The sequence below is a fragment of the Talpa europaea genome, assembly GCF_964194135.1.
Source record: "Talpa europaea genome assembly, chromosome: 16".
Taxonomy (NCBI): Eukaryota; Metazoa; Chordata; class Mammalia; order Eulipotyphla; family Talpidae; genus Talpa; species Talpa europaea.
The window spans coordinates 28,376,806-28,390,426 of record NC_140084.1 but is presented as its reverse complement, the minus strand read 5'-3'; the positions used below and the strand labels follow the sequence as shown (position 1 = coordinate 28,390,426).

Sequence of the window (13,621 nt, the reverse complement as noted above, 5' to 3'; positions counted from 1 at the left end):
GGACAAATGTGTCCACATTTCCCTTCAGGTGGGAAATAGGAAGGAAGGGAGGAGGCAGACGCCTGCCTGCCCGCACCCCCTCACTGTGCACAGCACCCGCAGTAGGACCAAGGCCAACAGGGATAGGATCCCTAAAGAGGTGAGGGTGGAGGAGCAGGGTCCAAGACCAGTCCCGCGCACACAAATCCCTGGCATCAATCCAGGGATGTGAGCACCAGGCAGGGGGTGCACACACACGGGTTCCAGGAAAGGGGACGTGAGCGCCAGGCTGGGGCTTCCAGGAAAGACACTGTGCAGAGACTGGGTTTTCCGGAAGGTGAAGGTGGTTATGACAGTGCTGAGTTACCTCCACCGCTGGGGAGCACTAAACTCGTGAAGTTTGGGTAGGGGCGGTCAGGGAGATGGGGACACCCTGTCCGCATGGCACAAGGCCCTTAGCGCCAACAGGTGCCAAGGTGGCCGTGGGTGCGGTGCGCTCGGTGCCGAGTCACGTCCCGTCCCGGGAACTGTGCGCACGGCCCGGGGAGGGCGTGCCAGCCGCTCTGACTCAGTCTGGCGGGTGCAACCTCAGGGGCGGGGCCTTTGCGCCCTGCGGCTGGGGCAGCCTCCTCTGGCTATAAAGTCAGCACCAGGGTCCCGAAGCTCCGCCACGCTTTGCCCCAGCCAAGCGCATCACCCTCACCACAGCCAAGAGCTCCAGTCGCACCTCGCTAGAAATGGACCCCAACTGTTCCTGCTCTACTGGTAAGCCACTTCTGGCCTTGTACCTTAGGATGCTCTTTCCCAGCACAGAGTCTCCTGGGGTGCAGGGGAGCATTTTGAGTTTGAGCTGAGGTGGACTCCTTGAGTTCCTGTGGGTCTTTCTTCCAAGCCAGTCTGAGATTATTTCCTTGCCCTCAGCTTCTCTTTTAGAGTTAAGAGGGCTGGGGTTCAAGGCTGTCCTCTTCCAGCCCCTCTGTGGGTGAATGGACTGCTGGACTGGGAACCTCTGCCCATGCCTCTGAGCTTCCAGGAGTTGATGTGAGGGGGGGAATATGGCCTCTCAGGGCTGGGGAAATAAGGTTGTTGCTCCAGTTCCCGTCTGCCTTAGGTGCGTGTGATCCTGGCTCCTTCCTAATGGAGTGAGAGCAGGAAGCACCCTCCTCCCATCAGGAAAAAGAAAGTGGGGTCCCCTCATTCTTCCCTAAGCGGGACTGGAGCTCCCAGGGCTGGACCCTGGCAAGATGGGTGCGGGCACATTTGAGGCCACCCTGCTGTATCTCATCACCCATGTCTCCCCGCCTGTCTTTCCTCCATGAAGGTGGCTCCTGCACCTGTGCCAGCTCCTGCAAATGCAAAGACTGCAAATGCACCTCCTGCAAGAAGAGTGAGTGTGGGGCTTTGTGGGGACCCTGGGGGCGGGGCTGAATCACAGGAGGGGACCTAGAGCTCAGTGGGCAGGAGCTTCCCTCTGCACCTGAACCAGAAAGAGCGATAGGGATGGTTGAGTCTCAATCTCTCATAGAATGGGGAAACTGAGGCTGAGAGAGGTCCCAAACAGTGTGTAGATTAGTGGAAGAACTAGAATGAGATCTTCTGTTCCCCCATTGCAGGCTTGTGACCCCTCCTAGTGTCTTGATGTATTTTTTGCACATGGACTTATGATCCCATGTGGTTGCTGTGACCTATCCATGCACCCGAGTCCTGGGGAGGCAGCAGACCATCCCTGACCCCCCGGGATCTGCTGTGTCCCCTTCTCTGATATTGAGGACTTTCCTTACCTCATTGGGTGGGGGCCTGTCCCTCCTATGCTCCCGTGGGGCCCTGTCACTGTGTCTCCAGGTTTTCTGGGTGTCCTGGGCTCAGGTGGGCAAGACACCCTTTTTCTGGAGGGCAGAACCTTTGGGAAACATCTCAGGACAGGGCATGCACCTTCTATTCAGGTTCCCTGGCACAGGTGGTGCCAGGCCTGTGGTAGGAAGAAACCAGCACAGATGCTGTCTGCTCTGTCTTCTCACTCTTCCCTTTCTTCCCCAGGCTGCTGCTCCTGCTGCCCCGTGGGCTGTGCCAAGTGTGCCCAGGGCTGTGTGTGCAAAGGGGCATCTGACAAGTGCAGCTGCTGTCCCTGAAGAAGGGGCACCCAGCTCCCAGATGTAAATAGAGCCACGTGTACAAACCTGCATTTTTCAAAATTTTCATACTTCCCTGGCCTTTTGGCTCCATTTTTTCCTGTAAAATATGTGGATGATAATAAACCTTTCTAGATTATTCTGGCTCCAAGTGCCTTTATGTTGCATGCGTCGGGATGTGGGATTTGATCCTAGTTGGGCTGGGGGTGGCATGTGTTTGGGGGCATGGAATGGATTTTGGGGCACAAGGAAAAGGTAGGTGGGTGCAAGGCTTCCTGCAATGGCCTTGGCTCTTGGAGACCTATAGCAGCTTGTTTCCTCTGCCCCCTTCTAGAGATTTCTGTTCACTATTCAATATTCAATAGTCACCTATGGTGCACTACCATACACACAGGCACTGCATTCTCAGTGGTGAGGGGACATGGGGATTCCTGACTGCTGGGGAGAGAGAGAATAGAGACTAGAGAAAGGAAATGGCTCTGGTCAGAATGCAGCTGGATGAGCCCAAGGGGAGACCTCTGCACAGATCTGTCAGAAGACACAGTTTGAGCAAAGGCCCAGAGGTAGGGAAGAGTGTAAGAAAATAGAAGTTCTGAGAGTGTGTGTGAGGTGTGTAGACTGTTCAGTTTGGAGGGGGGAGAGCAGAGACCAGGTGCCTCATTCATCTGAAGGACCCCCCCCCAAGTCCTTACACAGTGGAAACCCTAGGAAAGGGTGAAAGAGTGTCCCCCCATTTTAGGGCCTGCATTCTGATGACTCAAGAATAAAATGGGCCAGGGAACCCATATTTTTAGCAAATACCTATTGAGGGATCACACCGAAGCATTTAGTGAAATGAAATGAGCCTCTGCCCTTTCTCCTGGGAGAAACCTTTCCACCCCAGTTGGTATACGAAGCCAAGTCCCCCAACATGTGGCTGCCTGTTCTGGGGTCCGAGGGAACTAGAGGTACCTGGTTCCTGTGTGTCTGCAGGAGGAGGCGGGCAGGTCTTACCAGGCAGGAAGCAGCAACTGTCCTCACCGAGACCAAACCAGGCTGAGGGGTCTGTCTCCTTAGGGGCTCGGGGTATAGAAATACCATAGTGAGAGAGCCTGGCACAGCCTCCTGGGGTTTGCACAGGGGTGTGAGGTGGCACTGCCTGGTGGCTCCGGAGGCACTGGTGCCAAGATCACCCTGGTGCCAGCGATTACTCTTTCACAAGTGCATTGGGGAACCCCAGCTGCCCCACCTTGGGGACGGGCCTGACAAACACAGTCCTCTAACGTACAGCCTTTTCAAAGTCATGGGTGACCTGCTTCCCGCCCCAGCACAGAGCACCAGTCCCCCAAGCAGTGGGAGGGGCAGGACCAGCCGAGTGAGCACTCTATCACAGGCCTTTTTCCTGTTGTGTTTGAACTTGCCATGGTGGCTTCAGAGTATCTTGTTTAATTCCTGAAGTTAATACCTTGTTTAACTGATAAAGCACTTGAGTGTTTGCTCTGGAGTCAGGCTGCTGGCAAGAACTGTAGCTCCACTGCTGAGCAAGCTGTGTGGCCTTTCTGTGCCTTGTACTCTTCATCTGAAAAGTGGGGACAGTGATTCTGGCTCCCCTATAGGACTGTGAGGTTAAATGTGCCAGCACAATTGATGACACTTAAGAAGTTCAGGCGTTCCTTCCCTCTCAGCCAGGGAGAGTATCTGACAATCAGTAGGTGATTCATAAATGCTCTCTACTTGATTAAATGAACATTTATTGGACCCTTTATAAATCATGGTGTTGGGCACAGAAGGAAGATAATATATAAATAAGGTCAGTCCCTTTGTTAAAGGATTTTTTACTTAATTAAGCCTGTGTTGAATTGGGGGGGCATTTATTTAAAGATCCAGCTGCTGAGCTGGGGCCTAAAGCTAAGTCTGAACACTTCTGTCTTCAGAAGGGCCCCCTGCCACACTGGGTCTGGACAGGCTGAAGGGGAGACAAGCAAAGACAAATGTGTGGAAGCCAGGCCTCCCTGGTGGCACAAGGGGTTAAGCACAGCACTATGAAGCTGTCTGCAAACTCTGCAGCATAAGTTAGCTTCCCCGCCAGGGAGCTACCCACATGGCACAGCAGACCTCTCCTGTCTTGCCCGCTGCTCTCCTCAGCAGTGTATTTCAGTCAGTCTGCCTGTTCTGCTCCCCATTCTGTCTCTGGTGAATCCTCTCACCCCCTGCACCTCTGGCCTTTACCCCAGTTCTTGTATGCATAAATAAATAAATCCTTTAAAAAAAAAGAAAAAGAAAAAAGGGGTGTGTGGAAGCCCTAGGTAGGAGTCAGTCTGACCAGGGGGCAGGGAGAAAACCCTGTTCATTTATTCATTCATTCAGGTCCCAGTGATGCCTCACTTCCCTTTGAACTCTGAAAGCAAACTCTGGATTCCTGAGGTCTCCCTTGGAGGGAAGCCACAGAAATGAACTCTAGCTAAGTGAAGCAAATCAGAAATTCATCGGAAGGTGTTGCAGACCTATGGATCTGATGGAAGGATGGAGAACCAGTCTCAGAAAATAGCAGGAGCAGTGAGAAGGGCAAGGAACAGGCAGACTAGGCTGCTGCTGTTGTCAGGACTTTACAGGAAGGCCTGCATTGGGGAGGAGAGATGGTACAGGCAGACATAGGCTTTTTCAGAATGCCCATCAGCAGGTCAGCAGTTGTGATTGAACAAGTCTGTGGCGAGCTTGGTGGGAGGAGAAACTGAGTCACAAACCTGTGTGTCCCCACGGGACACAGTCTGACCCCACCCTACGCATCACCCACTGAACCACCCTTTCAGAGTGATCCTTGAGGCCGCTCCTTGTTGGCTAAAGACCCAGATCCACCTCCAATCTGACCCTGGGCAAAGTCGTAAAGTCAAAGAACCTTATCCTGGTCCCCCACAGAAACCCCCACCAAGCCAGGCTCCTTCTGAGACCATTCCTCCTCCACAGTGGCCTTTCTCCTCTGAAGACTTCTATTTAGTGGGCAGGGATATGTTGGGGTTTGTTATAAAAGGTTTTTGTCTGGAGGTTAGCAGTGGGGTCCTTGGGGAGTCAGAGATCCCTCCCCTGAGCCTCTGCTTTCACAGACTGGGTGAATCCTGAGGCCTCAAGCATAAAGGCTGCAGGGAGGCAGGGGAGCAAGTGTTGGGGATATTAAGGACTCAGGGGACTAGCCACCCTGGGGCTCCAGAGATTGTCTTGCAAAGCTGGGGGATGGGATCCAGGCCCTACCACCAGCCACCCCACCGGCCATCACTGAGGTGCAGGTGTAGCTATGAGTAGATGCCTTGGATTCTGCTGTTTCCAAGATGCCATCCCCCACACCCCTACAGCCAGGCCAAGTCAGAACCTCCCCCAGCAGTTGAGTGATCTTGGGTCAGCTCAGCTAGAGGCTTTGCCAGCATCATGTGGTCATTTAGAGAGAGAGGCCAGTGCCTCAGAGAGAAGTGACTCTGGGGGTGCATTTGAGCATTGATCAAATTTAGCTGCCTGGTACCCACCCTTCACTTCCTTTTGGGGAATACCCTCACAGCGCCCATTATGAGGAGCTTTGGAGGGAGGGGCGAGCCAGAGGTCCAGAACCTTATTTTCCAGGGAGCCTCAGCCAATCAGATGCTACCCTTGGGAAACCATCCCAGCGCTGGCATGAATGTCAAAGGACATTGTCACAGCTACGTGTCCCAACCAGACTCTGGGTACTGAGGCCAGGCCTATGAATTGTCACCTGCCCTTTTCCCAAGGCTGGCCCCACAGTTCCCACTTTTCACCCCCCTCCCCCAGCCAATAACCCTTAGCTTAATTCTACTGCCAATAACTGAGGAGTCTGGAAAAGAGGTTGGTGGGGTAAGGGTCCTCCTCTGGGGGTCACAGGACAACCCACTGTACCCAAGGCTGTTCTCAGCAGACCCTCAGGGCCTGAGGTTCTGAGGACAGAATATCCCCTCCCATACTGGGCCACATCCCTTCTTGCCTGGGCCTGAGAGACGCACCCATGGGTGAGGTTTGCTCTGAGCTGGTACGTGTTTTCTGCCCTTAGGGTCTTCCAGTCTCTGGTCTGGGAAACTTACTTTCCTGGCGGGGATTCAGTGGGAGCCATTTAATGAGATTTCTCCTGGCCCTATGGGGTGCGTGCTGCCTGGAGCCTGGGACAGATGGAAAAAACAAAGGAAAATGCCCAGAGCAAGCTCCCCCAGAAGGAAAGTGCCAAAGAGGGGAGATGTGCAATGTCCTTGGCTCCCCATTTCTCCTAGAGTATGTCCACCCCAGGGCATGTCCTCACCTCTCCTGTAGGAGGGAACAGTATAAGAAAAGACTTGAAGCTGGGACAGAGAGTCTTGCTTGATCACTTCCTAGGTAATGGAGAGCCATAGAGGGTTAAGGAAACAATGTAACTGGAACTCTTCATTTATTCATTATTTGCTACATATGGTGTGCCTGTGGCAAGAACTGATTAGCAGTGATGAATAAGACTCAGAGGTCCTCAGTTCACAGCATGAGTGGGGAATCAAATATTCAAATATTCAGGGACATAGAAGGCAGGTGATAATGTAACAGGGTGGTCCCCAAGAAAAGGGAAGTTTCAGGGTCCCTGCCTCACCCAAAGGAAGGTGGAACTGGGCAGGAAGGAGAAGCTGGAGAAGAGACAGAGGAAGGATGGAAGCAGGATGAAGAGCCAGAAGGAGCCCTGGAGGAGGCACATGGAGCAGAGAGACATGTGAAGAAACTACACTTGCTTCTTGGTCCTGGACTGATTGAAACAGATGTGGGTGAGACACTGTGGGGAGGTTAACAATGATAGATTTTTATCTTGGTTTTGATTTTGCTCTTTTCCTTCCAAACTTGTCTGGTTGTTTCTGATCCTTTTCTGTGGGTCCCCACTGGAAGGTGCTTTAGGCTTGTGGCAGGCTTTCAGGCCTTGCCAATCCTGTTTGGGTGGAATTTTACCCACAAAGGGATGGGTAATTATTCCTTTGTCTTTTCTGTATTGTTTACTAATTGTATCAAGTTCCTTTCCAGTGTAATTATTTTTTAAGATGTATTTATATATTTATGTATTTATGCATACAAGGATTGGGGTATAGGCCAGAGGTGTGTGTGTGGGGGGGTGAGAGGATTCACCAGAGATAGAGTGGGGAGCAGAACAGGCAGACTGACTGAAATACACTGCTGAGGGGAGCAGTGGGTGAGACAGGAGAGGTCTGCTGCGCCATGTGTGTAGCTCCCTGGCTGGGATCGAACTTCTGCTGCACTGGCTGACAATAGCTTGATAGTGCTGAGACTTAAGGCCTTGCACCACCAGGGAGGCCCACTTCTGATTTTAAAAAGAATGAGTCTGCAAAGTTAAAGGATGGAAAACAATCCTACAAGCAAATGGACCAAAAAAGAAAGCAGGAACAGCTATACTTATATCAGATAAAACAGATTTCAAACTCAAAAAGATAAAAAGAGACCCCAATGGTCACTACATTATGATCAAGGGGACAATACTTCAAGAAGAAATAACACTCATTAACATATACTCACCAAACGAAGGAGCACCAAAATATATCAGACAACTGTTGTTATCTCTGAAAACAGACATCAGAGAAAACACATACGTAGTGGGAGACGTCAACACACCACTATCAACAATGGATAGATCAACAAGACAAAAAATAAGTAAAGAAACTAAAGCCCTAAATAAGGACCTAGAGCATTTGGGCTTAACAGACATCTATAAAACACTAAACCCCCCCAAAACGGAGTACACATTTTTCTCAAGCGCATACGGATCATTCTCCAGGATCGATCACATACTGGGACACAAGACAAACATCAACAGATACACCAAGATTGAAATCATACTAACCATCTTTTCTGACCATGAAGGCATCAAACTAGAAATAAACCATAAAAAGAAGGCAAGGAATTCTCCTACCTCATGGAGATTGAAAACCACACTACTGGAAGACCACTGGACTAATGAGGAGATCAAAGAAGAAATTAAAAAATTCTTTGAATTGAATGACAAGGAGGACACCAATATCCTAAATGTATGGGATGCAGCAAAAGCAGTAATAAGAGGAATATATATAGCAATAGAAGCTCACATCAAGAAACAAGAAAGAACTCAAAGAAACAACCTAATCTCGAAGCTCAAAGATCTAGAAAAATAACAACAACAACAAAAAAAACCCAAAACCAGTAGAAGAAAAGAAATAATAAAAACCAAAGCAGAAATAAATGAAATTGGAAAAAAAAAATCCAAAAGATCAACGAAACCAAGAGCTGGTTCTTTGAAAAAATCAATAAAATAGACAAACCCCTAGCCAGGCTCACAAAGGAAAAAAGGGAGAAAGCACAAATAAACAGGACCATAAATGAAAGAGGAGAAATCACAACGGACACAGCAGAAATCAAAAGAATAATCAGTAACTATTATGAACAGTTATATGGAAACAAGTTCAACAATCTAGAGGAGATGGACAAATTCCTACAACTCTACAATCACCCAAAGCTAGATAAAGAAGAAACAGAACACCTAAACAGACCAATTACAAGCAGCGAAATTGAAATGGTAATCAAAAACCTCCCCAAAAACAAAAGCCCAGGACCTGATGGATTTACAAATGAATTCTACCAAACATTCAGAGATGAATTAGTGCCTATCCTTCACAAACTCTTCCAAAAAATTGAGAAGGAAGGGAAAATACCAAACACGTTCTATGAAGCCAACATTACACTAATACCAAAACCGAACAAGGACAACACAAAAAAGGAAAACTACAGGCCAATCTCCCTAATGAACACTGATGCAAAAATCCTCAATAAAATTTTAGCTATCAGAATCCAACAATGTATCCATAAGATAATTCACTACGACCAAGTAGGATTCATTCCAGGGACACAAGGATGGTTCAGCATCCGAAAATCAATCAACGTTATCCAACACATCAACAAAAAGAAATATAAAAACCATATGATAATATCAATAGATGCTGAGAAAGCTTTGACAAAGTGCAACACCCATTCATGATAAAAGCCCTTGAAATTCTTGGGATACAAGGAACATACCTCAACATCATAAAGGCCAATATGACAAGCCAACAGTCAGTATCATTCTCACTGGTGAAAAGCTGAAAGCTATTCCATTAAGATCTGGAACAAGACAAGGATGTCCACTCTCACCACTGCTTTTCAATATAATACTGGAAGTCCTAGCCAGAGCAATAAGACAAGAGAAAGACATACAAGGAATCAAAATAGGAAAAGAAGAAGTCAAACTATCACTATTTGCAGATGATATGATAATATACATAGAGAACCCCAAAAACTCTACAGAAAAACTAATTCAACTTATCAATCAGTTCAGTAAAGTGGCAGGATACAAAATCAACACGCAAAAGTCAGTAGCCTTCCTATACACAAACAAAAAATCTGAAGAAGAAGAAATAAAAAAAAACCATCCCTTTTATTATCAAAACAAAAAAAATCAAATATTTGGGAATAAATCTAACAAAAGAGGTAAAGGACCTATACAAAGAAAACTATAAAACACTGTTAAAAGAAATAGAAGAAGACACAAAGAAATGGAAAGACATCCCCTGCTCATGGATTGGAAGAATAAACATTATTAAAATGGCCATCCTACCAAAAGCAATATACAGATTCAATGCTATTCCAATCAAAATTTCAATGCATTCTTCAAAGAAATAGAACAATTATTGATGAAATTCATATGGAATCACCAAAAACCCCGAATAGCCAAAGCTCTCCTGAAAAAAAAGAAGGGAATGGAGGCATCACACTCCCAGACTTCAAACTATACTACAAAGCCATAATCATCAAAACTGCATGGTATTGGAACAAGAACAGACATACAGACCAATGGAATCGAATAGAAAATCCAGAAATAAACCCACAGATTTATGGTCAACTAATCTTTGACAAAGGAGCAAAGACTATGCATTGGAGCAAAGAAAGTTTGTTCAATAAATGGTGCTGGGAAAACTGGGTCGCTACATGCAAAAGAATGAAGCTTGACCACTACCTCACACCATACACAAATATCAACTCAAAATGGATTAAAGAACTAGACATAAGACCTGAAACCATAAAATACATAGAAGGAAATATAGGCGAAACACTACGTGATATTCACATCAAAGACATCTTTACAGACACATCACCCAAAGCAGTGATAGTGAAGGCAAAGATAAACAGCTGGGACTACATCAAATTAAAGAGCTTCTGCACAGCAAAAGAGACAATAACAAAAACAAAGAGAAACCCCACCAACTGGGAGAACATTTTTGCACACAACACTAATGATAAAGGACTGATCACAAAAATTTGCAAAGAGCTGATGAGACTCAACAACAACAAAGAAAATAATCCAGTCAAAAAATGGGCAGAAGAGCTAAAAAGAAACTTCTCTGAAGAGGAAATGCAAATGGCCAACAGGCATATGAAAAAATGTTCAGCATCACTTGTAATCAGGGAATTGCAAATCAAAACTACAATGAGACACCATCTTACACCAGTGAGAATGGCACATATCAAAAAAACTAGCAACAACAAATGTTGGCGAGGGTGTGGAGAAAAAGGAACTCTCCTGCACTGTTGGTGGGAGTGCAAACTGGTCCAACCACTATGGAGAGCCGTGTGGAGATTTCTGGACCTACTAAACATAGAGCTTCCATATGATCCAGCAATTCCACTCCTAGGTATTTACCCAAAGGACACACTTTGAAACACAAAGGACACACAAAGAAACATCAATTCCAAAGAGCACCTGCACCCCTATGTTTATAGCAGCACTATTTACAATAGCTAAGCTTTGGAAACAACCCAAATGCCCAAAAATAGATGACTGGATCAAGAAGATGTGGTACATAGACACCATGGAATATTACTCAGCATTCAAAAAAGATAAACACATGCAATTTGCAGCAACATGGATGGCGCTGGAAGGGATCATGCTCAGCGAAATAAGCCAGAAAGAAAAAGAAAAATACCGGATGGTCTCACTCATAGCAGGAATCTAGAAAACTTAAATAAGGGACCAGGAAAATGAATAACTATAAGAAAGTGAAAATCAAAATCAACAAAACTATGAACCAGAGACACTCTATGGGGGGTAAAGGGCGGGAGGGGAGGGATTGGGGTCAAAATAAGGGGGTTGCAATTGTATGGGGAATATAAAAATAAAATTTATTATTAAAAAATAAAAAGAACTTGCTAAGAATGCAAAAAAAAAAAAAAGAATGAGTCTGGGTTCTTTTGTTTGTTTGTTTTGGGGTTCTTTACATGTATGTGCTTTCCCAGCTGTGTCAGTTCTTAGTTCATGGTCTCCAGCTCCAAATTCCCCCTTCCTTTTCTGCTCTGTGATACTGGAGCACTGCCGAGTAAATCTTTCTCTAGGCCATTTGGAGTGAGGTTAAGCGCTGCCAGAAGAAGGTGCTGGAGGGCCCCTGGGGGACTGAGGCCATTTGCTCCTCCTGGTCCCTGGGTTCCTCACTAACAGGCTCCCATAGAGGACTTCCTGGGTGCACGACTCCAGCAGAGTGAGTTTTCTCCAGGTCTAGGCTCCTGCAGGAGCTGGCTCCCCCCCACTCCCACTTCTGAGCAGTATGTCCAGCGGGCAGCACCCAGAACCACCCTCTCAGAGACGGCAGTGAGTTTCAAGGCATCACCACACCATTCTGTAAAGGGGGGGGGGGGCTCTCCCCAGTGATTTCCAATAGATCCTGCCAGTGAGACACTTTAGCCACTCCTCCCTCCAACACTGAGCCAGAGCTGGCCCTGCAAGTTCTGGCCCCCAAGGAGCCCTGGAGTTGGGGTGTCTGAGGCTGTCCCTCAGACCTAGGATAGCACCTGGTCCCCAGATCTGCATTCCCGAGAACTGCTCCAGGACAGCCTCATTCTCTATCCGCCCCAGTCCCCACCCTCCCATTTCATTCTCTTCTGGTTCAACAACCCCCCAATGGCCATGTAGGCATCTGAGATTCCAATCCCTGCAGGCTCAGTTCCTAAAGGACAGGTCTTGTCTCCCTTGGTAGTCTCCCCATGCAGTACTTAGCAATGACTCCTCCTTCCAAGCCCTGGGCCCAGGCTACAGCATCCAGCAACCTGGAAGTCTGGCTTCATTTCTTCAGGGACAGGACTTTGCTGCTTGTTGGTTTAATCTAGGGTTATTCAACCTGGGGACCACTGACATCTTGGGTCAGATAATTCCTTGCCTTGCAGGATCCCTGGCCTCCACCTACTAGATGCCAGTAGTGCTCCCCAAATTGCGATCACCAAAAATATTTTCAGGTATTGTCTCCAGAAAGGGGAGGCAAAATAATCCCCAGTTGAGAATTGGTCCAATTCCTTGATTCATTTACCTCATAAGTGCTTTCTTAAAACCAAGATGTCAGACGAGGGTCAGCGGAGTCATGGAAAGCATAAAAGGCCAATACATTTGTTTAAATCTGCAACATTTTTAGATCTGGTTACCCAGAACTCTAAGACCTCCCCCTCCCTATCATAGATCCCAGATCTTCTGTTCAAATCTGCAAGTGTGAGCACTTTATTATAAAGTCATGGACTTTGCGTACTGGATGTTTGCTGTCACCTGGTGGTTACTTCGCTCATTGCAAATGGGGAAATCCAATTTAGTTTTACTAATCAACCAGTCCATCAAAAGGTTAAGACAGTCAGACTTGCTTTCCTCAGATGCTAGAAAGCAGTTCTAAACTTGCCAATAAGAGAGAGTGAGAATATAGAGACAGGCCCTTAGCAAAGTAGTTTGGAGTTAGCATGAGCTGGTGTAAACAGTGATCTGACAATTTCCCTACAAACTTAATTTGAATTTTTAGAACATGGACTTTATTCCTTTTTCACCTTTCCAAAATACTACAGGTACCATTTGAAGTGCATTTGTAGTTGATGACCAAGTGTATTTGAATTCATGTTGTGAAGATATTTTTGAGGGCCTCCCTGGTAGCGCAAGGGGTTAAGCGCAGCACTCTGAAGCTATCAGCAGCCTCTGCAGCACAAGTTTGATCCCTAGCCAGGGAACTACCCACATAGCACAGCAGACCTCTCTTGACTCACCCATTGCTCCCCTCAGCAGTGTATTTCAGTCAGTCTACCTGTCCTGCTCCCCACTCTGTCTCTGGTGAATCCTCTCACCCCCCTGAGGGGTACACCTCTGGCCTGTACCCCAGTTCTTGTATGCAAAAATAAATAAATCTTTAAAAAAAGATATTTTTGAGAAGTTCACCATACACAGGACAATTAGACATTTTAAGGGTGCCATAAAATGGGGGGGCATATTGCATTCAAGGAGAGCAGTGTTTTCCAAATTTGTCTGACATTAGAAACAGACAAAGCGGCAAAGAAACAAAGTGATGAGTTGCTGTTGCTACTGTTGTGGTGTATCGGTGTGGTGGCTGACCTTGAGGTTAGTCAAGAGACCATCTCCTGGCTGGTGCCACCTCCCTGTCCATCTGGGCTCAGATTAAATTGTTGTTAAGGGCTCAGGCTTGGGCAGA

General features: G+C 47.1%; 1 protein-coding gene across 1 annotated transcript; it reads left to right on the top strand.

The window, feature by feature from the left end:
* Positions 1–716: 716 nt before the first annotated feature.
* LOC311186749 (metallothionein-2A) lies at positions 717–2,108 on the top strand (the record flags this gene model as incomplete). The annotated part of the gene is made up of 3 exons (XM_084257907.1): positions 717–744; positions 1,301–1,366; positions 2,017–2,108. The coding sequence occupies 3 exons, from the start codon at positions 717–719 to the stop codon at positions 2,106–2,108; spliced, it is 186 nt and encodes a 61-aa protein (XP_084114033.1).
* Between the last annotated feature and the right edge of the window lie 11,513 nt (positions 2,109–13,621).